Genomic DNA, 25839 nt, shown 5'->3' on the forward strand with positions numbered 1-25839 from the left:
TGAAATAATACTTACCTACCTCATCTTAAGTACAATGTTAAGACTTTCATCTATTAACAATCAGGCTAACATGTAAGAATTGGGGAAAAAGATGATAGAAATCAGTCTCTGTTTTTAGACAGAAAACATGTTCAATAAATTAAAGTTTATAAAATGTAAAACTATAAAAGTACATTAAGAATGTAAATATAAATTAAGTGATCCTTTTATTTATGTTATAGAATTTTACCAAAAGAAAGTTCATTTCAACAGCCTGTGGGGTGGAGCTTAAAACACTTCCTATTTTTAAAACTAAATTTCTGTGGACTCCTACTCTGGTACAAGGGACTGCCTAGTTAATTAAGGGAGTTCATTCTATCTTTGGACAACTCTAATTTTTTTGTTAAATTTTAAACTTAAATCTGCTGCTCTACAGCTTCCTCTTGATGTTCTTAGTTCTTAGTTAACTTAGTTCTTAGAGACAAACTGAACCAGTCTTCACATATTCAAATATCACAGAAATAATTTCCCACCCCTTCCCCTAAGTATTCTAATTTTTCCATCTTAAATATCCCTAGTTCCTTTAAGAAATCCTCACATGAAATGATTCCAGTCCACTCAGTCTCTTGTTTATCCTTCTAAGGGTACAATCCAATTTTAAAAAACCTTTCCTATGTGATAACCTGAACTGAATGAATGAGCTATTCCTGGTGGAACAATTCCATCATCAGGAAGCAGCAAGATGGTGCCATAGTGCAGTGCACGCTGGCACTGAGCCTGGAGTCATTTCTCAAGTTCAAATCTGTTCTCAGACACTTCTCTAGTGTGTGACTCTAAGTAAATCACTTAATGCCAGTTTGCTTCATTTCCTGGGGAAAGAAATGGCAAACTACTTCAGTATTCTTTGTCAACAAAGTTCCATAAATGATCATGAAGAGTTAGAACTGAATTATAATGGTAGGAAGTAGCTAGATGGTGGCCAAATAGGGGATTTTATATTCAATTCTAAAACTGGAAGTCAATGGAGTTTATTGGAGGAGGGAGGTGAAAGGGTATATGTGTTAACAGTCAGTAATTTGCTCCTCCCCATTTTTTAAGAATTCAATTTTATTTTATATTTTCTGCTCCAAATTCTTTCTCACCCTCAGTCCCTCCTCTACTTATTGAGGCTAGAAAAACAACACCCATTAAAAATATGTGGTCATACAAAACAAGTTCATTTATTAGTCATGTCAAAAGAAAGAAAAAGAAAAAGGAAAGAAAAAAGAAGATAAAAAAGAAGAAAAATAAAGAAATGCTTTCATTTATATCCTGGTCCATCAGCATGTTTCATCATGAGTACTTCAGAATTATGGTTGATCACTGTGTTGATTAGAGTTGTTAAGTCTTTCAGAGTTGCCTCCTGGTAACCTCTCTAACTCTTTGGTCATGAACTCCTCCCCTATCTGTAGATCAGAGAGGTGATTTCTTCCATGTTTCTCTAATTTGCTCATGATATCACTCTTTATATTGAAATTACATACCCAAGTGCAGCTTGTCTTAATATACAATGTGTGATGTTCCTTTTTAGCTGGATTCTACCAGACTGTTACTCAGTTTCCCCAATACTTTCTATCAAATAATGAGCTCTTGCTCCAACTTCTAGCATTTTTGAGTTTTTCCAACCACTACTGCACTACTGTGGCTCATTTGCTTCTGCTGTATACTTAAATCTATTTCAACCTCTTTATTTTTGTTCACATTCCCAAACTGCTTTGAAAATTACAACTCTGTGGAATAGTTTGAGATCAGGAATTACTAGGCTTCCTTACTTGCTATTTTCCCCCTGATTCCACTGATATATATATATATATATATGTATATATTTACTTTTCCCTCTCCAGGAGAATCTTCTTAATGTTTTTTCTATTAATAAATAAAGTAATAAAATAATAAAAGTAATAAATAAAAAAATAAATAAAATAAAGTAGTTTTTGATAGTTGGTGTAGCACTGAATAAGTAAATTCATTGAGGCAATATTGTAATTTTTATTATATTGGCTTGGCCTTCCCATAAGAATATAACTACAATTATTTATTTTAGACTTTAGTTGTATAATAATTTTTATAATTGTATTCATATGGCACTTGTGTTTTCAGCAGCATTATCATGTATTTTATATTGTTTGTAGTAGTTTTAACTAAAATTTCTCTTTCTAGCTCTTCCTGGTGGATACTATAAGTAATATTATCAAAATGACAATGAGGTATATGTATTTATTTCATATCCTACAACCTTCTGGTTTTTTAATTGTTTCAATTAGTTTTTTAGTTGATTCATTAGGATTTTTTAATTAAAATATATATTTTACAAAAAGTATTGTTTTTTTCTCTTTCTTCATCTTAATTTCCTTAATTTCTTTTTCTTATCTTATTGCTGTAGATAGGATTTCTAGTTCAATACTGAATAGTAATGGTGATAATGAACTTGCATCATTCCTGATTCTATTGTAAAAACTTCTCACTTATATCATGTTGGCTCTTGATTTCTGATGGATACTACTTATCATTTTAAGAAAAGTATTTATTCCTAAGCTTTCTAGTATTTTTATTGAGAACAGATGCTGTATTTTGTTGAAAGCTTTTTATGCATATATTTGATATAATAATTTCAGTTGATTTTCTTGTCAACATATTCAATCATATTATTTTCTTAATATTGAGAAAGTCCTATATTTCTGATATGAGTCTAGCTTATAGTCCGAATATGACCATAATATATTGTTATAACCTCTTTGTTTGTATTTTAATTTTTTTACCTAAATGTTTATTATGGAAATTAGACTTCTTTTTTCCCTCTCTTTTAATTCTCTCTTGTTTAGATATCAAGACCATATTTGTGTTATAGGAGGAGTTTGGTTGTATCCCTTCTTTATTTTTTCAAACATTTTATGTAATATTGGAATTAATTATTTAAATGTTTCTAGAACTCACTTAATTTTTTTTTTGTTTGGGAATTTATGAATTCTTCTATTTATTTTTCTAAAATATGATTATTTATATATTCTATTTTTTGTTTGGTTATTCTAGGAAATTTTTAATTTGTAAATACTCTTAAATTTCATGCAGATTGTTAGTTTTATTGGCATGATGCTGGGCAAAACAACTAATTGCTTTTATCTCTTCTTCACTGATTGTGATTTTATCTTTTTTTTTGATAATTTGTTTCTTGTACTAGTTCTAGTTATTCAACATCTTATTTTTTATACATTTTCAATTTTGTTCATTTCACCTTTTATTTCTATTTTGGTGTTTAATTGAGGGTTTTTAATTTGTTTGCTGCTTCTGTTGTTCTTTACAATACTATTCATTTATCTATCTTCTTTTTCACTGATGTAATCATTCAGAAATATAAAATTTCTCCTCTGTCGTACTTTTGCTAACATACACACTTTGGCTACAAATTTTTGAATCTTGTCTCATTGTTGTGATCAACTTTAAAGAATTTATTGTTTCTATGATGTTTTTGATCCACTTATTCTTAAGAATTGAGTCAATTAATTTTTAATCTATGTCAAAGGTCCTTTGCTGAATATAATTTCTATTTTATTATGGGTGACAAAGATGCATTTAACATTTTTACTTTTTTGCATTTGTGATGTTTTTATGCTCAAATACATTGTCAATTTTTGTAAACAGCTAAGAAATAAGTAAGAAATATACTTCTTTTTATTCCTGTTCAATATTCCCCATAAATCTATCATTTCTAACTTCTCAAAAATTCTACTCATCTCTTTAGTTTTTTTTTTTTCTAGTTTATTTTAAGGTTAAATATTTCTAGGTCTGAGAGGAGTAAATTGAAATCCCTCACCATTATAGTATTACTGTCTTAATTTCTTCTATAAATTCATTAACTTTTCATTGTACATGGTATATATATTTTATTAATTTTTTATTTTTGGCTTGGATTTGTTTGTTTTTTTTTCCCCAGAGGCAATTGTGATTAAGTGAATTGCCTAGGGTCACACATTAGGAAGTGTTAAGTGTCTGAGGCTGAATTTGAACTTAGATCCTCTTGATTCCAGGGCCTGGAGGAATCAAGGTGCTCTACCCACTGCGCCACCTCTATGCCATCTTTTAGTAAAATATAGTTATGTTTATCTCTACATTTTCTTTTGCTTTTTCTGAGACGATTACTATTTGTGTCTTTTTTACTTTAGTTGTAAGCATAATATATTTTGGGTCTAGCCCCCTTTTCAAATATCTTTCTTATAAAGATAGTTGAATTCTGTTTCTAATTCATTCTATTATCTTCTATTTCATAGGTGAGTTAATTCATTCAAACTCCACCATATTTCCCTACATTCCCATTCTCTTCTCTTTTCCCTTTTCTTCCCTATCTCTTCTTCTCTTTCAGGGTCTGTTTTACTTCTGACTACCACCTCCCTTAATCTATCCTTCCTCTTTTCTGCCCTCCTCATTCTTTCCTTTAACTCCTTTGCCCTCTACTGCTAGGAAAATATAAATTTCTATACACAACAATATATTTGCATATTCTTCCCTCTTTTAACCAGGTAGCTCTCTTGTCCTTTAGGATCTTATAACCTAATTCGAGAGACAACAAATCCATCCAAAGAAGCTATATTCCAAATGAACAGGAAATAATTAGTATTTAAGAAAGATTTCCTATATTAGTTGAAATTTTAATTGTAAATTCAGGAGATGAGGGGACATTCCAGTCGTGGAAGAAGCCAGAGAAAATGTCTAAAGCTGAGAGAGAGAGAGAGATCATTCTGTTTATGAAACAGACAGGTAAGGGAGGACAGTGTTAATGAATTAAAGAATGGTACATGGCAGAGACTAAAGCGTAAGAAGACTGGAAAGGTAGTAGTGGGCTAGATTATGAAGGGCTCTGAACACCAGAGGCAGTATTTATCCTACAAGACATAAGCGAGCTAATGGAATTTGGTCAGACTGGTATCTCAGGAAAACTCACTTTAATGGCTGAATGGAGGGTAGATTAATATGAGGAGAAAATCTAGATGTGAGGTGATAACAGGGCCTGATGAGGATTGTTGGCTGTGTTGTTAAAGTCATCATAGAGAAAAAAATTATAAGATTTGATTATGTGGAGTGAACAATAGTGAGGAGTCAAGAGTAATCCAGAGATTATGAACCTGAGAGACAGTAGTGACAATGACACCCTCGACAGTAACAGTTTAGAGGAGGGAGAATTTGTTCTCTTTTGGAAATGCTGAGTCTGAAATGTCTACAGTGCGTCCAGCTGAAAATGTTTAGTAGGCAGCTGGTTAGTGATGTGGCACCTGAAGGCAAGAGAGAGTGTATCTAGATAAGCAGATCTGAGTAAAGGTGATAAATGAATTCATGGGAGCTGATGAGATCACCAAATGAGGGAGGAAAGAGACATGCAGGACAGAATCCCGTAAGACGCCTATACTAGTGAATGTGATGTGCAAACAGACCCAGCAAAGGAGACTAAAAAGAAGACATCACATGGGGAAAAGAAAACCACAATTATCACCAAAATCCAAAAAGGAGAGAATATCTAGGAGGAGAAATGAGTCAATGGTGTCAAAGTACTGTAAAAAGCAAAAAGGATAAAGATGAAGAGAGATTTATCAATTGAGAGATCACTAGTATCTTTGGAAACAGAAGTCTGATCTGAATGAGGTCTGAAGTCAGACTGCACCTAGTTTAGAACAAAGAGAAAGGAAAGGAAGTAAAGATGACTTTTTAAAGGAACTTGGCTGAGAAGGGGAAGAGAGAAATAGAATGATGACTAGTGGGAATGCTGAGATGTACTGGGTTTTCTTTTTAAATGGGGTCAAACATGAACATGTTTACTGTGGTGTTAACAGACTGGGGGAAAAGTCCTGATACAAGCACTGTGGTAAGTGATATAATGAATGAGCCCAGTTGAGATTAGCTTCATTTAAATCTAAGTGGATTCTAACTGCACGTTTTTTCCCCTTTAGTTCTGTTTAGCATGAGAAAAAAAAGGTACCCAACAGAGAACAAAAGAACTATAAGAAAGTAAAGAAAAGATGGACGCTCATGAATATAATTTCTTCTATTATTATATAACCTTTCTTGAATTGGTAATTTATTGTTATATATTTTGAATCCTCCTTGATGTTCTGCTGGGCACATGACAATGTTCTGTTTTGTTTTACTTTGTTTTGTATTCCTTTTGTTTTTATTTTTCTTATACTTTTTTAAGAAATAAAATAACAATAATAAAAATAAAATGCTAGTTGACAAAAAAAAATTATCAAGAAAAACTGTCCTGATATTTTAAACTAGAGGATAAAGTAGAAATTGAAAGAATCCATCAAAGTGAAAGAGATCCCCAAATGAAACTTCCCAGGAATATTATAACCAAATTAGAATTAGACAAGAATGGAATTAAGTACAAGGCTGATGAAATTAAGGAGTGTGGTGCTTCACAGCAGGAGCCATTAGGGCATTCCTCATCCCCTGACCTACCCACCTCAATAATCCTTCATGTTAGGAGGGAGGAGGAGGGGGAGGGACAGTGACACAATCAGCACCACCTATGAAGCAGCCTATGACAAGATTACAAAAGGTACTAGTTAAAGCTAAAAATGAAGGACAGGATATGTCTGATTTAATAGAAGCATACCCTGTTATTCAAGAGTTTGACTCTTTGGGTCAACAAAGGAGAAGACACTCCTTTTGATCTGGAAAAAATAAATAATTTGAAAAAGAGTTGCACTCTTTATGGTACATCATCTTATGTTAAAATAGTATTAGAGAATTTGGCTTATGAAATTTTAATCCCTAGTGATTGGAAATCCATAGCAAGGACATGTTTATAACCTGGACAAAACTTGTTGTAGCTTTTGTTGTATAGTGAACTATGTAGAATACAAGCCCAATGAAATAGGCAAACTGGAGTTAATATACAGATCACCTTTGACCAACTAGCAGGTAAAGGTCAGTATGTAGACACTTCAGCACAGATTAATTACACAGATAGAGTGAGAAGACAAGATGAGAGAACAAGACCCAAAACCCCATGTACAAAATGCAACAAGGGCTTCCACTGGGCCTCAGAATGTAGATTGAATGAGAGGTAGGGAACAGCTCCAGAGCCCCAGACAAAAAACAGGTGGGGCATGATGGCAGCTGAGTTTACACCCAGAGGGTCTTTAGAAGTTCAGGACTCTAATTTGATCAATCAGTAGAGAAGCAATCAGATGGAAAAAAGGAATTACAATTGGGGAGAATACAGGTTTTTTAACCCAATAGAAAGGCAGTGTCCAGTGTGAGCAGCTCCAATATAATGAGCAGCTCCAATGTAATTGCCAGGTGATGAGGAGAGATCCAGAAAGTGGTAAATGCAAGGACTAGATTGGTTAACTGCTTAGGGGAAAGGGTTTGCTTGCATCTCTACAGATGGAGAAGGAATCAGATGGGTGGCAACGAGCACCTGGAGAGAGACAGAAAAAGAGAAAAACCTCAAAACAAGGAGAAAACCTAAGAAACATCTGACACTGAAAGAGCATAACTGATAATGAGACCGTTGTAGGACTTTAAAACCAGCAGGAATCACTGGATTCCCCAAGATGAAAAATTGTTGATAAGACTGTTGCAGAACTTCAAAACCAGCAGTAATCTTTGGATTCTCCTGAGACATGATAAGACTGATACAGGACTTCAAAATCTGCAAGAATCATTGAATTCCCTGACACATGATGAGACTATTGCAGAACTTCAAAACTTGCAGGAATTATTGGATTTCCTGACACATGAAGTAATGAACCATAGATTGGTTATGGACTATTTTTAGGACTTATGGACATGTATAATTCCTCATGTTGATTCATGTTGTTTGTTTGTAATACCTTTCATGTTGATGAATTTATGTATACCTGTTTCAAGTAAAACCATTCAGAAACCCGCTAATCTGTTTTGATTCCCCATTTCCCTTTGGTGTTTTCATCTCCCTTTCTGAGATGTCAGGAAGGGCATGATTGCCTCCTTTGATGGTGCTTTCACCCCCTTTTTCTGAGAAGTCAGGGAAGGTGTGACCACTATGTTCTAAAACAAAAGAAAGCGGGAGATGTTATGGGCCAGAACTCTGTACTTGAAACAAGGATTCTAACAAGCTGCTACCCCATGGAATTGATGAGACAATGGTTATCTAGTTTAGCATGGTGATTAATAGTTCTCTAGTTCAGTACAGGTACTTAGTACTTAATATAATTCTACAAAGATTGACACCTATTCTATAAGATTCACACCTATGATAATGTAATTATAATAGAGTATATAAGCTGGGACAAACTCAGCCAAATTCATACATTCCATCTCACACTGTGGTAGCAGGCCTGTCTGTTCTCCTTCATTTCTCCACTGAAATCAAGTCTCATCAGAAGGCCACAAGAAAGTAATAAAGAATTTGGATTTTATCCCTGGCTATTCTGGTGGTGATTACTCTGCTGAAACAAAGACTGGGTCCAGAGAACTCCAGAAAAACAACCAGAACACTACAGGGAAATACAGTTAGCAATAGTAATTGTAAGAAGAATTTTGAAGCAAGTTTCTCTGATAAAGCCACAGAGGGAACTGAGTCAAATTTATAAAAAAAATAAATACCCCTACTGATAAATGATCAAAAGATATGATCTATTCCCAAAGAGTTTTAAATTCATGCAAATCCTTTAACTTAATAGTACTACTACTAGGCATGAGTCCCAAAGACTTTTTAAAAAAGGAAAAAGACTCATATGCATGAAAATATTTATAGCAGTTCTCTTCTCTGGGCAAAAAATTGGAAATTGAGGGGATGCACATCAATTGGGGGAATGGCTGAATACATTCTGATATGTAATTATGATGGATTATTGTTTTATGGGAAATGATGAGTAGGATGCTCTCAGAAAAAAAACCTGGCAAGTTCTCCATGAATTCAAGCAAAGTGAAATGTGCTATATCCAAAAGTAATAGCAATATTCTGAGATGACCAGCTGTAAATGACTTTACTATTCTCAGCAGTAAAACAACCCACTACTATTTTGAAGGACTTATGATGAAAAATCCTATCTATTCCTGGAGAAGGAACTAATTGTGTCTGAATACAGATTGAAACCTACTCTCTCTTTCTTATTTTTATTTTTTTAACTTTATTTTTCTTAAGGGTTTTTTGTTTGTTTGTTTAGGGTGGGAGATCTATATTTCATTTCACATGACTTATGGAAATGTTTTGCATAATTTCACATGTGACTTTTTAATGGGGGCTGGGGCTGGGGTTTAAGAGAGAGAATCTGGAATTCCAAAAGTTTAAAAAAAAAATGTAAAAAAGTTGTTTTAAATATAACTGGGGAAAAATGTTAAATAAATTTTTAAAAAAATATAATGAAATAAAATCAGAATGTGTGTAAATCACCATTGAGCAGTAGTTCTTCCAAGTTATCAGGGTTCCGAGCAAGCTGCAGAATCAAGGCAGAACCGCGCACCTTGTCAGGAATATCTTCATACAACAATTCAATGTACTCATCCATATCATTAATGTTAGCCACTTCATCAATCTGAAATAATCAAAGAGAGAGGTAGAAAATACTATAGTGGAAAAAAAAATTATACCTAATGTATAGCCCAAACAAGAATTTATTTTTTGATACAAGATTGGAGTTAACACTCCCTTACAATGAGAAATTTCTAAGAGAATTATAATGGACCTCTTTTTGTTGTGGAAAGAACTGGACATTTAAGATTGGGACACTAGGTCAGTAGTGATTACAAAAGCACAAAATATAAAAGAAAGCACATACTCTAAAAATTGGAATTAGCATTATTCCAAATGTAGATTGTCTTAAATATTGTTCTGAATAATTTGTTGGAATTGCAACAGACTAAAAGGACCATTCAATAAAATAATTTTATTATAAATATGTTTTAAAACTTCATCTTATTATAAGAAATCATGGCATATAAGTCATAGTCAACATTATTCCTCTTTATTGTTTAAGAAACTGGTATTTTTTTTTTAGCAGTAATCATAAAAAAGTTCTTTTTCAGTGTCATTTATAACAAATTCCTACATTTCATTAATTTGGTTGCTGTCATTATTTAAAGAAAAACAAACAATAGTTATTTAGCTACTTTATTTTAAACTCAACTTCCTATTAAAGTATAGTCTTACCTCCATTCCTTCAAAAGGAGGTGGATCTTTAGGCTTGCTGGATTTTTCTTTTTTTTCTGTAACAATAAAAAGCAGAGAAATTATGAGATTATGAGTACTTATTGAGAAAGGACTTTCCTATTCCAATTTCCTAGAAATTCTAGCTTAGCTGGATATTTTCAATCTGATTAATTTAGGAAAATAAACTGTTATTTCTGTCCCCAAACAAAGGGGTATGGTTGTATAATGAATTTATGCTTATGTAAAGTAAGCCATGTTTACAATCCACAGATTTTTTTTTTCATTTTATTCAATAGTGTAAACTTCCTATATAGTAGTGTGTTCACCCTAGTTTCCTGCTTAATTAACATTTCAAGTGAGAAAGAAAAAAAAAGAAAGATACAAAGGTAGGCTGCAAGGAAAATAAGGAAGTGAAGCAAAGAGTTTACACAATTCACACACTGGAAAACCAGACCTTGAATAATTAAGAAGTAATCTCACTGCAAAGAGAGATTAGGTTGAAATTCTTTTAAAAGGTAGATGCTTATAGTTGACAGTAATTTCCCCTTCCTTGGTACCAAAACAACCAAGTATTATCAATGAATATATATCACACAGTGAAGACATATGACATTTTGACAAGCTGAAGCCTATTTTTGATGAATTTTGTCTGTGACCTTCCATCAAAAGAGGACCAGTAAATATTCTGAGTGTCTTTACACAAAAATGGGATCATAGATCTAGACCTATATGGGACCTCAAACATTATCTAGGCCAAAATCTTCATTCTTCAGGAAAAGAGGTCCAAAGAAGTTAAGTGATTCACAAGATCATTCCTTCATATATTTTCTTGACATTACATGAATACCACTGGAGCACACAAATACCAATGTTATCCCTCTCACACTTTATTAGCTCATCTTTTTAGTCATCTTTTTAAAAATTTAAATAAATTTTACTTATAAATTGTATTTTTTACATTATGCAAATTTTCCCTAGTATCCCTTCTCCATTAGAAGTCCATCTTTTTTTTTTTTTTTTAATTTAATAGCCTTTTATTTACAGGATATATACATGGGTAACTTTACAGTATATATCCTGTAAATAAAAGGCTATTAAATTAAAAAAAAAAAAGAAGTCCATCCTTTATAACAAATATTTTTTAAGAAAAAGAGAGTGAGCAGTAGTGAAATCAAGGAAGAGAGAACAGACAGAGAGACAGAGTGAGGAGAGGGTGAAAAAGAAGGAGAAAGGGAGAGAGAGCAAAAGAGAGAGAGAAAGAATATGAAAATAGTAGAGAAAAAGCAGGAATTTGCCTGGACTGTCCCAAATTGCCCTCAATTTAAAAAATGTCTCAAAACAAATACTGGAGCAACAGAACTAACAAAGGGACAGGGAAAAAATTTTTTTCCTGACCAAGGCAACTTAGAACATGCCTTAAGTGTTTTGGCTCTAGTTTCTCCAGCTTTTTGTTTTCTTTTTCAGTTTTGCCACTATTATATTTTTTGTCTTTTAGTAATTCAATTAATTTCACCTTTATTTATTTAGTTGCTAAGGAATTTAAGAGTATATAAATTTAATACAGACATTGTTGTGTTCAGGTTTCATTTCAGAATATTGTAACTTTCCTTGTTTCTCTCTTTTTATTTTATAAATTTTTGTTTTTGCTTTGTCTGGTATGATCACAACTTCTAATTTTTTTGTTTTTTGTTTTGGATTCATGTGATGCATACTGTAATGCCAGAGAAACCAAGGCAAGATAGAGATTAGAGAGTTTTTAATATTTTATTTGAAAGGGAGATGATTCAAACCAGTTCCATTTGTGTAGTGACGAAGAGAGCCATCTATACTCAGAGAGAGAACCGTGGGAACAGGGTGTAGAACACAACATAGCATTCTCACTCTCTCTGTTATTTGAATGCATTTTTTTTCTTTCTTAGTTTTTCTTTTTCTTCCTTCTTGATTTAATTTTTCTTGTGCGATAAGATAACTGTATAAATATGTATACATATATTGGATCTAACATGTATTTCAACATATTTAACATGTATCGGACTACCTGCAAACTAGGGGAGGGGATGGGGGAAAGGAGGAGAAAATTTGAAACAAAAGGTTATGCAAGGGTCAATGTTGGAAAATTACCCATGCATATGTTTTGTAAATAAAAAGTTTTAATAATTAAAAAATTACTAAAAAAGATTAACAAAATTCTGACCATTCACTTATGAACAAGATTCTTACAGGCAAAATATAAAGCTAATATTTATAGATAATCTAAGGAATGTGTGATTCTTAAGCTTCCTTTGCCCCCTTTTTATTCTACATCAACGAAAAAATTGATGGGGATCATGGAGAACTGAGGGTCACTTTGTGTTTTTGTTTCATGTTGCCATTAACAAAAAAAAAATCAATAAAAGTTCTTCATCTTTGGGTCCTCAAACAATCCAACCTTTTTGCCAGTATCATACCTGAAGCTTTCCCAGCATAGCAGAACTTATCAGAGGTAGATTCCCTTGGCATGCCCTTCAAGAATCCAGAGTCACTTGTAAGCAAAAGAGGCAATAGAACAGGACTTTGTGAATGTTCCAACAAAACTAGGAGGTACACAGGGTCTTTAGAAGGATTAGCCCCTCCCTGTGTGAGGCTACTTATCTATCTTTGGTTTCTACCTTCCCTTGATCTTCACAAGGGGCTCCAAGAAACTGGAACAGATTCAGGGGTCACCTCCTGGTAAACTGCCTCAGCAGACAGTCTAAACCAGGTTGGAGGGTAATCAATAGGCCTCCAACTCATTTGTGATGTAGCAGAATGAGTAAATGAGAACAATGTGTTCCAATGGCCAGGAAGATGGCTGAAGCTGTGAAGTGCTTAGAGCATGGTCAGACACTGACTGCATCCTGGCCAATGCCCGTCTCCTTGACTTTTGTCTTGCCACTGACATTGGTAACTCAGGAACAGAGAGGGAAGCTGATGATTTTATTTAATTCTGTCACACTCAAATCCAATTCACCCCCAAGACATCAACCTGTGATATCCCTGGTCCTCTTCAAAAACAGCATGAACAATAAAAATTTCAAAATTCATTTTATATTTATTAAACAAGTATAATGATCTATGGAATATCTATTGATCCATTCTTAAGCTATTTTTTCTAGTTTTCTGGATTATACCATAGTAATTAATATCATAAGTCACTATGCACTATAGTTCAGATTTCCATTTATTCAGAAAAAAATTTTAAATCTTTTATCTTTAGAATACTAGCAAATTCTGTCAGTAATATCTGAATAAATTTTTTATGGCAAATTAAATTATTAAGTACTTTTAAATAATACTATATGTTACGTCACATTAGTTTACAATGACTCAGACTCTATCAACTTTCAGATATGCCTCACTCTAAAATTTAGAAGTTTGGGATGTAAAAAATTTTTCTAAAAATATAAACACAGACTACAAAAGAATAAACTGGAGTAATTAATTCTACTACAATTATCAATTCCATTTACTAAGTACTTCAGACACTTCAGTGATTATGGAACCTTATCTATTTTAACCTCACCCAAACATCTCTCATGAAACATTCAAAACTTGGAAACAAACAGAGAAAACCGATGCAACAGCCACACTTTAAATCAGTTCATGGGGTTGTGGAGACAAACACTGTAGTGACGATAAATATTCCATAACCACGACTATTTGCCTTGGCAAATTTTCTTTCCCCACTGCAATTCTCCATCATGAAGAGACCAGTCAGCGAAGAAACAAGTTATAGAGTCCCTATCCATAAATGTTTGTGCAACTTAAAATTCAAGTAATTAATCTAGTAAAACGGGTCAATTTTAAAAAGCTTAGTTGTAAATCTACTTATTTTCAAGAAGAATCTCTGGCGTATTTGTGCTCTGGCATTGGCTTCATATTAGGAAGTTCAAGCTTTTAGAAATACCTCAGTGCTCTTTCACTGAATGATAAGAATATATTTTGGCATGTGAATGAGTATCAACTGATTGACAGTATCAAAATCATGATTCTTTATAGCTCTTTATAGATTACTACCAAGGCAACTGCCACTAGGTGGCACCATAGTGCACAGAACACTGTGCCTGGAGTCAGGAAAACCTGCATTCAAATGTGACCCCATCCATTAACTTACTAGCTAGTGGACCCTGGGTATGTCATTTGGCTTGTTTGCCTCAATTTTCACAACTGTAAAATGGGGATAAAAACAGCACCTCCCTCACAAAACAAGGAATATCAAATGAGGTAATATTTGTAAAATGCTTGCATAGTGACTGACACATGGTAGTCACCAAATAAATGTTAGTTGTAATTGTTTTTGTTATTATTCAAACTTTTATTACTTTGAAAGAGGTAGGGCATCTGCTATTAACTATTATCAATGTTGTTATTAAAGCTTTAGTTACTTTGATAGAAAGAGAGTACATGCTTTTGTGGAAGTGTAGATTAGAAACTGTCCCATCAAATAAATTAAAGCAATTAAGATTTTATTACAATAAAATTTTATGAACAAATGCATATATTATCATGATGCTAGAATTATTTGAGTAACAGAAAATAATAAAAAGAAAGAAAGTTTAGAGTTCACAATATAAAATATTATCTATCTATATTTAGCTATTTTAAAAACTAAGTTTCATGTGTTTCAAGTATACAAAAATTATCAAGAGAAATAAAATCTTTTTTATATGAAATATATTTCACACTTAACTTAATGAAACATTTTTGGCATGCCTGCAAATATTAAAATACCACATCCAAAGAAGCAATGTTTTGATTTGTGCTATTTGATCCCTCTTACCATGAAATGCATGGAATTTCTTTATGTCTCCAGTGTCTGTCCACACTCTCCTGTCAGTCTCTAACTTATTCATGCTTTTACTGAATATTTTCCAGAAGCTGTACTGATCCTAATAAGACTTCTTGTAAAACAGATACTATCTTTAGGAATATACTCAATAAAGACAGAAGGACTTTGAAATGGGAACATATGACAATAAAATAAGTATCCTGTACATTCAAAACTTTTCTATTCTATTTATTTCTTCATATTTTATATCCTTTTCTACCTAACAGTCTCCCATCACTTCAATTTCTAGATTCTTGAAGCTGCTATATGCTAAAGACCATCATGTGAGGAGAAATACAACCAAAATGTGGGCAACTCATAATTCAATGTTCTAATTCTCTTGTTGCCTTAATCTGTAGGTATAATTGATAAGAGCTGACATTTCACTGATGTGGAAAAGGCACAGAAAGATGAATGGATGAATTATTTGTTCAATTTAAATATGACTGAAGATTCAGAATGGCAAATATTTCACAAAGAATCAAGTTAATATTTAATTTTAAATACTCTTGCTTGCAGTCTGAAAGTTATAAAATAAAATAGTTGTTTTTATTTTTTATTATCCTGGTCCCTGAGAAGCATCTTGTCTAAAAATTAACATGAACAATTTATATATTTGTAATATTACTTTAAAATGCTTTTCTGAAATAGTACGAGGAATGAATTTGTCCTGGACTTAAAGTAAAAATGTTCTAATCATATGTTAAAAACACATTGCTAAGAAAAATTCCACAATCATAATCTGATATTAAGGATATTCAGGATTAACAGCAGATATACAGAATCCCTGACTCTCTCCTTACCTCTAAAAATTGTTGTAGTTTTTTAAATGAAGCACAGAAAAAAATAGTCTGTAAGTTCTTTTAAATTTTACTATCTACATATGAAGAGATGGCATTACTACCAGAGTAGAGAAAGTTACTTTTAACAGGAATGTAACGAATAATTTAAAAAAAGAAATTTCTGATGAGAAAACCAAAAATAATTTACATGTGCATATAATTTCAATAATTAAAAAAAAAGTTTGTAGAAATAATCAACACACTAAACATCCTGAACACCAAATCAGCATGTCAAAGGTCATTATTGTTAAGCATCTTGAAAATGATTGCATCAGACAAGAGGCAAAGGATATTTTAAGTATCAAGACTTTTTTATTTTAAAAGAGTGAGGGAAGGAGCTATAATGTTTCGATGAAAAGTCAGATTATCGAAGATTTAAAAAATTTTTTGAATGCAGCCAAAATGAAGTTTGAGCATTTATAAATCCAAATATATATATATGTATATATATGTATGTATATAAAACCTCCCTAGAGTTATATATTAAGTAACAATATAAGCTCACATAGTTATAATGTCAAATGGTATAAGCTACCAATAATCAACATGAGGTGATATACCATTAAAACATTTGTGCCTTTTTAAATAATCAGAGAATGAAATCATGGATTGTAGCTTATTTGTTAGGATCTGTCTTCACTGTTTTTTTTTTGTTTTGTTTTGTTTTTTGGTCTGAATAAGAGGTTAAGGATGATAGAACAATAGAGACAAAAGATTAAGGAAACATTTTGTGTTTTTCTGAACATTTGAAAAAAAAATAAACTCTTTGACCAATCTCTGAAATATCATAAAATAAGGTTTTAAATTTTAAAATAATGACCAGTATTAAATTTCTGTGCTCTACTTGGAGCACAGAAAATGAATTTATTGTCCTAAAACTTTTTTCCATTAAATTATTTCTGAATCAAAATGACATGCAATTTCCTAATTGTGTTTCTGTAAATACAAAGAAAAATAGTAAAATCTAAGAAAACACAAAATATGAAAGATCAGTAGAGGGGCCTTGCAGTTCGGCTCCTCTGGCCTTGAATACAGGTCAGTAATTTCTGCTTACCTTTCCCTGACAAGGCATCACGCCGGTTCTGTAAGTAGTATAACAGCTGTTCCACCTCATTTAGTTTTGAGGGATGAATGAGTTTACATTCTTCAACCACTTTCCGAGCCAAGGAAGTGATATCAGTGTTAGCATTGAGACTCTTCAGGCGAATTCTGTAAGAAAGAATTTTTCAATTCAAATATCATGACAGCAAGCAATATATTAACATGTATATATATATATATATATATATATATATACATATATATATATATACACACACATACATAAACAACATTTATATAACTATATAATTATTGCATATGTATGAATTTGTTTATAAGTTTGTTTATATGCATGAATACACAAACACATATACATATACATTTTTCTTCTCATGCTTACAAAGTTATCCATGAAATGCAATGGAAGAAATTATAATGATATATCAAATACAATTGGGACTACCTGTTTCTTTAGAGCTAAATAATGAGGGGGAAGAAGGGAAAATAGCTAAAAATAAGCCATCTTTAGGAGGATAAAAAAATAATGAAAAAGTCCACATTTGAAAAAATACTTAAGAATTAAACATTTTTCAGTAGAACTAAAACATTTTTCAAAAGATTAGTAATCTCATTAATGTGGGTCTTCCCTACATGGGTGAAGATCCCATACTTTCTCATCATATGCTATTATGCATGTTTTCCTATAAATACTCTATGAGGGATACTCCCAAGGTGCTAGGATTTCCTGTCATTCCCTAAGTGGCACTGCAGTATCTGAGCTGTCAGTCTGTTATCCTTTGCTCTTGATGTTTGCAAACCAAATTACCTCCTTTTCATCTTAGACATTTTTTTATTTCAATTGAATTCACTAACTTATTAAGTGCCTACTACATGCCATTTTTCTGATTTTGTATCATCTGGTATAAGCAATTCATAAATATTGATATGCTGAATCTGCCAAAATCACCATGATTTTTCCCAATGTACTTCGAGTATCCTGTAATTCTGATTCTTAGATACTCTGGTATTCCATGATTGCAGCCATAAAGAATACCAGAAAAAAATTGTTAAAAAGAAGGATTTTGTTTCAGAGAAAAGCCTGGAATCACTGAAAGCACAGATAATTTCCCAAATGCAATCCAGCCTACTTTCTTCTCCCTACTCAGTTCCAGGCTTTCAGCATCAGATTTCTATTCTCTTCAATCTATTCTCTTCCATTTGGCTGCCAAAATAATCTTTCCAAACATAAATCCAACTATCATGTCACCCCATCTCAAGAAGTTTCTACAGCTCTCTCCTGCCTCTGGAGTTTGGAATTTAAAGCCACTTATAATCTCCTTGCTGATGACCCTTACAGGATGCATGACCAACATGCACTGGCTTGGTCTCTCCATTCCACCAAACTGGCTGGATAGCTGTTACTCCCTGACTGTGAGCTCTCCTGGGGGCTGCCTCACCTCCCCCTCTCAGGCTGACCTTCAGGACTCCTAGAAGAACTATTTCCTAATTCTTAGTTGTTTGCGCTTTCTCTTCCTCAAACAATTACTATATGAATATATATCTATAGGAATATACAAGCATAAGCATACATGGTATCTATAAACCTTTGCAGGATTGCTTATTTCTTATGTGATTCCCTTGCCCCAACCAGGGAAGATGAGTTCTGGGGGGGGCAGGGACTGCTGTACTTGTGTGGTCTCAATACCCCCAGCATCTAAAGTGGTAGAAAAATCTAAGAAAACTTCTTAGATCTGTGTACTTGAGAAAGTCCCTTAGGTCCTAGTCTCCTCTGCAAAATGAGGATACTGAACCAGAGGACTTCTGAAATTCCCGCCCCACTACCTTTCAAGAAGCACCCAGGCCAGCATCACACCTTTACTCTTCCCCAGGTTAACTCTCTTCCTCACTTGTAGATTTCCAGCTTTTTATTAGAATTTAAACTTCTAGTGGGCATGGACTGCCTTTTTTTTTTTTTTTTTTTTTGCCTAATATATGATATTCCAAGCAGTTAGCACAATGTTTGGCACATAATAAGGGCTTAATAAACGTATGGATTTCTAGCTCAGAACAGACTTTTTTTCCCAACTCCCTCCCATAGTATTTTATTTTTTTCTAATTACATGTAAAGATAGTTTCCAACATTCACTTTTATAATATTTTGAGCTCCAAATTTTTCTTTCCTCCTTCCCTTACTCTCTCTTCCCTAATAGAGCAAACAATCTGGAAGGTTCTACATGTACACCCACATTAATCATATTTCCACATTACTCATGTTTTGAAAGAAGTGTCAAAATAAAAGAAAAAAGCATACTTTGATCTACATTCAGACTCCACAATTCTCTTGATGTGGGTAGTATTTTCTTTTTTTTTTCCTGGTGATTTTTTTTCAAGGCAATTGGGGTTAAGTGACTTGCCCAGGGCCACACAGCTAGGAAGTGTTAAGTGTCTGAGGGCAATTTGAAGTCAGGTCCTCGTGATGTCAGGGCCAGTGCTCTATCTACTGCACCATCTAACTGCCCCGCGGATAGCATTTTACTACTATGACTCTTTTGGGATGGTCTTGGACCACTGAATTGCCGAGAAGTCCAAGTATCATGGCTGATCATCTTAGCATGTGGCCATTACTATGTACAATGTTCTCTTGGTTTTACTTACTCCACTCAGCATCAGTTCATGTAAGTCTGTCCAGGTTTTCTGAAATTTGCCCACTCATCATTTCTTAAAGCATAGTAAGCCATTACATTCACAAACCACAATTCACCAGAACAACTTTTTAGATGAGCCAGATCTTCAGCTTTAGTCATGAGGTCTTGCTGAAAAATGCCTACAATAACTGCTGTCTACAGTTTGTCTAGTATTGTCTTTTATTTATCAAGACAAAAAAGTATGAAAAGAGGGCTAACAATATCAACTCCAGTGCTTATATTGTCACCAACAAGATTCTGTTCAAATCTGAAGAGTAATAAGTTATGAGAGTATATAAAATGCTTAATACTAAGAATGAGTATAAACCCAAATAAAACTCACATTTTTTGACATTCCTTCCGTTCTCCCAGCATGGGATCCCCCATTTCTCCAAGAATGGTAGCTTCCACTTCATATTGAACAATAAGTGCCTTTTCTGATGGGTGCACGTCAATATTACCTCCTTTAACCTTCCTAAAAAGTTAAATAAGCATATAATTATTTATTATAAATCACACAAACTTTTCAGGTTCATTATCTGGCAGGACAATTGATGGAATACACATGGATTAGGTTAACACAACTATTTAGCTCCCATTCAATGGAGCTAAATTCCCATGGAATAATCAATTATTGGTAGATAAAGCCTGTCTTGATGACCCTAACTTCTAGAAGGATGATTCTGCTAAGATTGGGATGCCCTAGAAAAAAGTGTGATATAGTAGAGATTTGATTTGATTTGAATTCTGCAAGACCTGGGTTCAAAGTTCCACCCCTGATACTTACTAGCTCTACAACCATAAGCACATAACTTAACCATTAACAAGCCTAAGTTTCCTTGTATTTAAAATGAGGAGCTTGAACCAGAAGGCCTGTAAGGCCCCTTCTAGTTATGCAAGTATGATCCTCTTATTTACTTTGTATTTGCCCTGTGTATACTTTTTCATATGTGAAAGTAGCTGTAGATGTCCTTTCCTGCAATAGAACATAAGCTTTTTGAGAGCAAGCAGAGTTTCATTCCTTGCATTTGTATTTAATACTAAGCAAGCACACTGACATATCAAAAAACCTTTAAAAAATAAAAAAAAAGCTCAAAAAAAGCTTTTCCCTCTTCAATCTAACAGACAAATTTGCAACTCCTATGCTTTCAAGCCATATGAGAAAAAAGACATGGAAAGTGTATATGTAGTGTTATGAATGAAGTACAGAGATAAGGTCAATTTGACTGGATCATAAAATGCAGAAGGGGAAGTACTTTCCAGTGAGGCTGAGAAGGAGGGTTGGTTGGAGCCAAGAGTGCAAGGTTTGAACACCAAACAGAGGAGTTTACATTTTTGCTCATGCAAAAAGCCTATCTATTTGATGCAATTCTATTCCATTCCCTCTTTATTTCCTATTTATCCTACACACAACTTGCTTGTACATAGTCAATCTTCAACATTCATTAACTTTCATGACTTCAAGTATTAGCCTGATTTCATCAGCAACCTGATTTTCACTTTTATGTTGGCAATAGCACACATTTTAATGCCCAGTAGAGAAAAAATGAGAGTATGCATGCAATTTTGTGAAGCAGCTGGTATCCTACTAGACTCTTAGTCTTGATCCTCCTACCACTGTAGAAGAACTCCCTGCACATCCACTATTTTTTAATTATATCCTAAAAAGCATAGTGCAAGTCCTTTGGGCTTTAAGGTGATATCAAGATAGTATTGATTAAAGTCCCAGCAACCTCTCTGTCAGTTTTCCTAGGGCAGCCAGGCAAAGTATTCTGCACTATGGCTATAGTACAATACCTTTATATTGCCAGTTGACATAGTGGAAGGTAAGATACAAGTTAACAAATGTTTTAGTTTTAATAACTTTTATTTGCTGTACAGTATTTATGATACTCAAGATTTCATGTGTTATGAAAAGTAAATATTGTACAATGTTTCATTTTTTAAAAATTGAGATGCTCTCACAAAAAAAAAACACCTGATTCTAGGAAACTGTAGGGAGAAAAATTATTTTGTGCATTTAACTAATTTTATTTTGTGTGCTACATTTACGGATTATTTCATGGTTACTGTATTAGGAAGAATATGTAGTATCAGAATTAATGTTTTATTATAAAGAATTATATACAAAAACTATTATTTTCATCAGTTCCTAGCAAAAGATTGGTTTTGGGTGATTATGGGCAACACAGACACCATAACTGGTAATTGTTTGCTTAACATGTCTTTGTGATTGTAGTACCTGAATTTTGAAGTTATAATTTTTTCCTGTATTTTCACAAAAGAGTCCTTACTGCCAGGGCAGGTGGGTATCTAGATCTATCTATCTTTGACCTTCAGTTTTCCCATCTCAGAGTGGGTACACTAGTCCCACTTTCAATGTGACACCTACAGTTTTACTGAATCTAGTCTTTTCAGTTAATCTTGAGACACTATTCTGGGGGAGTCTAACAAGTGAAGAGAATTGAAGTCCATGAATTATACCAGCTGGAAAGCAAGAAAAAGAAAGAGAACAAGCAGCTTTGGAGAAATAAGAGGCTGGAGGAATTAAAAAGTGAAGGAGGGAAAAGTTCAAAAGGTAACAAAGATTAAAAGTATTAAATTAGAGCATTAAAAGAGGCAGTAAGGATGAAAATGAGAATTGAAAAATTCTAACCACAAAACACTTTTTAAACTTACTTTACTTTTCCAAGTTTCATGCTTTTAAAAGTAATACTTCTCCATTGGGAGAAAAAAGAAGTAACCCTTTTAATAAATATGCATAGTCAAGCCAAATAAATTCTTGCATTGATTGATTATATCCAAACAATGTGTCTCATTCTGCCTGGTGAATACATCTACTTTCTGTCAGAGGTAAATAGCATGGCTCATCATAGATTTTCTGAAAGGGTGGCTAGACAACTATTAAGAGTACTTAAGTTTTTTAAAGTTTTTTTTTCTTTTTAATAGAACATTGTTAATATAATATAAATTGTTCTCTCTTTGTTCTGCTCATATCATTCGCATCAGTTTAATCAAGTCTTCCCAGGTTTTTATGAAATTGTCACTTCATTGCTTCTTAAAGTACTATAGTATTCCATTACTGTAATGTAACAATTTGTAAAGCTGTTTCCAAATTAGTGAGATCTAGATTCTAATTCTTTTCTTTGTCATAAAAGGAATTACTACACTTTTATAATGTGGTTTCTTTTCCTTATCTTTTTGTGGTATAAGTCTTATTGTGGCATAGATGGGTCAAGAATTGGATAGATTTTATTTATTTGGGAGCATAATTCCAATTTCCTTTCCAGAATGGTTGGATCAATTCATAGTTCCATGCTGAGATTCTTCACTCATTCAGTCATGTCCAATTCTTCATGACAATAGTGACAATTCTTTGGAATTGAAAACAAAAAATATTTTGTAATTATTTCTCCACTTCTGTCTTCATTTCTATAAAATGTATTTTGTATATAGTCATATAATTCCCATGTCACATCTTTTTTAAACTTATTTTTTCTCAATTACTTGTAAACAATTTTTAACATTTTTTTTAAAATTGAGTTCCCAATTCTCTCCCTCCCCTTGTCCTCCTTGAGAATGAAGCAATTTGATAAAGATTATTTATGTACAGTCATGCAAAACATTTCCATACTAGCAATGTTGCAAAAGATGATATTGATCACCCCCCCCCCCAAACAAAACCAACAATAATAAAGTTTTTAAAAAGTGTGCTTCAATCTGTGTTCAGACTCCATCAGTTCTTTCTCTGGATGCAGATAGCATTTTTCATCATAATATCCTTAAAAACTGTCTTGGATCATTGTTACTGAGACTAAGCATTGCTACTATTCTATATAACATTCTCCTGGTTCAGCTTATTTTCATCCTGTATCAGTCCCTTAAATTTTCCTAGTTTTTTTTTTTTAATCACACAATAGTATTCCATCACAATCAAATACCACAACTTGTGTAGCCACTCTCAGCATCGCCTTAATTTACAATTCTTTGCCACCACAAAAAAGAGGTACTATTTTTTATACATATGAGTCCTTTGCCTTTTTCTTTGATCTATTGGAATATAGACCAAATACCAGTATTACTGGGTCAAGAGGTATTCAGAGTTTTATAGAACTTTGGTCATAATTACAAACTGCTTTTTACAATCATTGGATCACTTCACAAATCCAACTACATTGCACTAGGGTCTCAATTTTTTTTTTTTTTTTTATGTTTCCTCCAACCATATCATTTTCCTTATCTGTCATATTAGCCAGTATGATAGGTATGAAGTAGTACTTCAGAGTTGCTTAAATTTACATTTCTCTAATCAGTAGTAGGATTTAAAGCATTTTTTCATGTAACTATTGATAGCTTTGATTTCTTCTGAAAAATGACTGTTCACGTTGTGACCATTTATCAATTGGGTAAAAACTTATAATCTTAAAAATTTGAATTACTCTTGTATATTTTTGAGAAATAATAAATTTATCAGAAAAACTTACTATAAAAAATTTCCCCAATTTTATGCTTTCTTTCTAATCTTGGTTGCATTGGTTTTGTTTGTGCAAAATTCTTTTAATTTTGATGCATTAAAAATTACACATTTTACATTCTAAAACACATTTTCTGGTCATAAATTCCTTCCTTATTCACAAGTCTGATGGATAAAATATTCCATGCCCTACAATTTGATTTTGGCATCACCCTTTAGGTCTACATCATGCACCATTGTGACTTTATCTCAGTATATGGTATGATCTGTTATTCAATACCTAGTTTCTACCAAATCATTTCCCAGTTTTCCCAGCAATCTTTATCAAATAGTGATTTCTAGTCCTACAATCTTAGATCTTTGGGTCTGTCAAACACTAGATGACCATGCTCATTTACTACTATGTACTATATAGTTAATCAAACATTTTATTTCTAAATAAGAGATTGTTTTGATGATTATTGCTTTGAAATATATTTTGAAATCTGGTAATACTTAGCCCACCTTCCTTCACATTAAAAAAAAAATTGATCCCCTTGATTCTTAGGATGAGGCAAAGCAGACAGCGATGCCTTTTCTTTAATATCATTTCTTAGGACAAAAATCATACCACTTTCTAATACTGATGAAACAAAAGATGAAATTTTTTTATGTTTTGGCTTCATTAATTAGATTGTGAACTCCAGGAGAGTATCTCATGTCTTAACTTTTTTATCTGCATCCCTAGTGCTTAGAACAATAATTTAAATATAATTAAAACTTTACCAATTGTTCTACTTATTCATCCGTTTATTCCTATATTTTCTGCTGTTTCTTTTTGAACAATTGTTAAATTTTGTAAAAAATGTTTTCTGTATTTACTATTATAGAATTCACATGATTTTTATTATAATTTTTCTAGTACTGAATCAATCCTGTATTCCTGGTATAAATCCAATCTAACTGAAGTATATGTTTTTTTAATATGTTGTTATAATTATTTTGTTATTTTAATAATTTTTTTCTGTCAATATTGATGAGGGAAACTGGTCTATAATTAGTTATACTTCTCTGTTTTGATTGTGGTTTAGTTATCAAGGTACCCTTGTATCACAGAAGGAATTTGGTAAAATTCTATCTTTTTTCTATTTTTACAAATAATTATATAATATTGGAAATGATAATTCTTTGAATGTATGATAGAAGCTTTTAATAAATTAATCTACTCTAAAGTTTTATTTTTCTTTGAGAATTCATTTATAACTTGTTTAGTTTCTTTTTTTCTAATACTATGCTACTTAAAAATCTCTTGTTAATCTGGATATTTTATATTTTTGTAAACAGTCATATTGTCAGTTTTATTGGTATGTGTAGTTTTAAATAGTTTCTTTTATTATTGCTTCTTGGTCTTTTATCTAAGCTCGAGTATAGTAACAATGTATTCTTCAACCCAGCCCTTTCAGTAGGCTCCACAAACTTTAATCCAGTGACAATGCTCTCCTTTGCTGTTCCTAACATAAGACATACCATTCTCCTGATTCCATATATTTTTTACCGTCTATCTACCAGCCTCGGAACATTGTCTCTCATCTCCATCTCCTATGTGCACTGCCTTCCTTCGGGTTTCAACTAAAAATCCTACCCTCTGCAGAGCTTGATGGCACAGTGGATAGAAAGGATCAGCCCTGAAGTCAGGAGGATCTGAGTTCAAATGTAAATTTCTAACAGTTATTAGCTGGGTAACCCTGAAAAAGTCAACTTAACCTCAACTGCCCTGCCAAAAAAAAAAAAAAAAAAATAACTAAAGTCCTAACCTCCCGCATAGT

At 32.8% G+C, this 25839-nt stretch overlaps 1 protein-coding gene across 4 annotated transcripts in view; it reads right to left on the reverse strand.

Moving 5' to 3' along the window:
- The window catches only part of KIFAP3 (kinesin associated protein 3), a 211308-nt gene that overhangs the window by 151710 nt on the left and 33759 nt on the right, over window positions 1-25839 (reverse strand). For all 4 annotated transcript variants that reach the window (XM_031936861.1, XM_031936862.1, XM_031936863.1 and 1 more), the window contains exons 2-5: window positions 19904-20035; window positions 16890-17044; window positions 10148-10203; window positions 9392-9533 (exon numbers count right to left, since the gene is read on the reverse strand). In XM_031936861.1, the coding sequence (XP_031792721.1) occupies window positions 9392-9533; window positions 10148-10203; window positions 16890-17044; window positions 19904-20035 (485 nt within the window). The remainder of the gene's footprint in view (window positions 1-9391; window positions 9534-10147; window positions 10204-16889; window positions 17045-19903; window positions 20036-25839) is intronic.

The sequence above is a fragment of the Sarcophilus harrisii genome, chromosome 4 (assembly GCF_902635505.1).
Source record: "Sarcophilus harrisii chromosome 4, mSarHar1.11, whole genome shotgun sequence".
Lineage (NCBI taxonomy): Eukaryota > Metazoa > Chordata > Mammalia > Dasyuromorphia > Dasyuridae > Sarcophilus > Sarcophilus harrisii.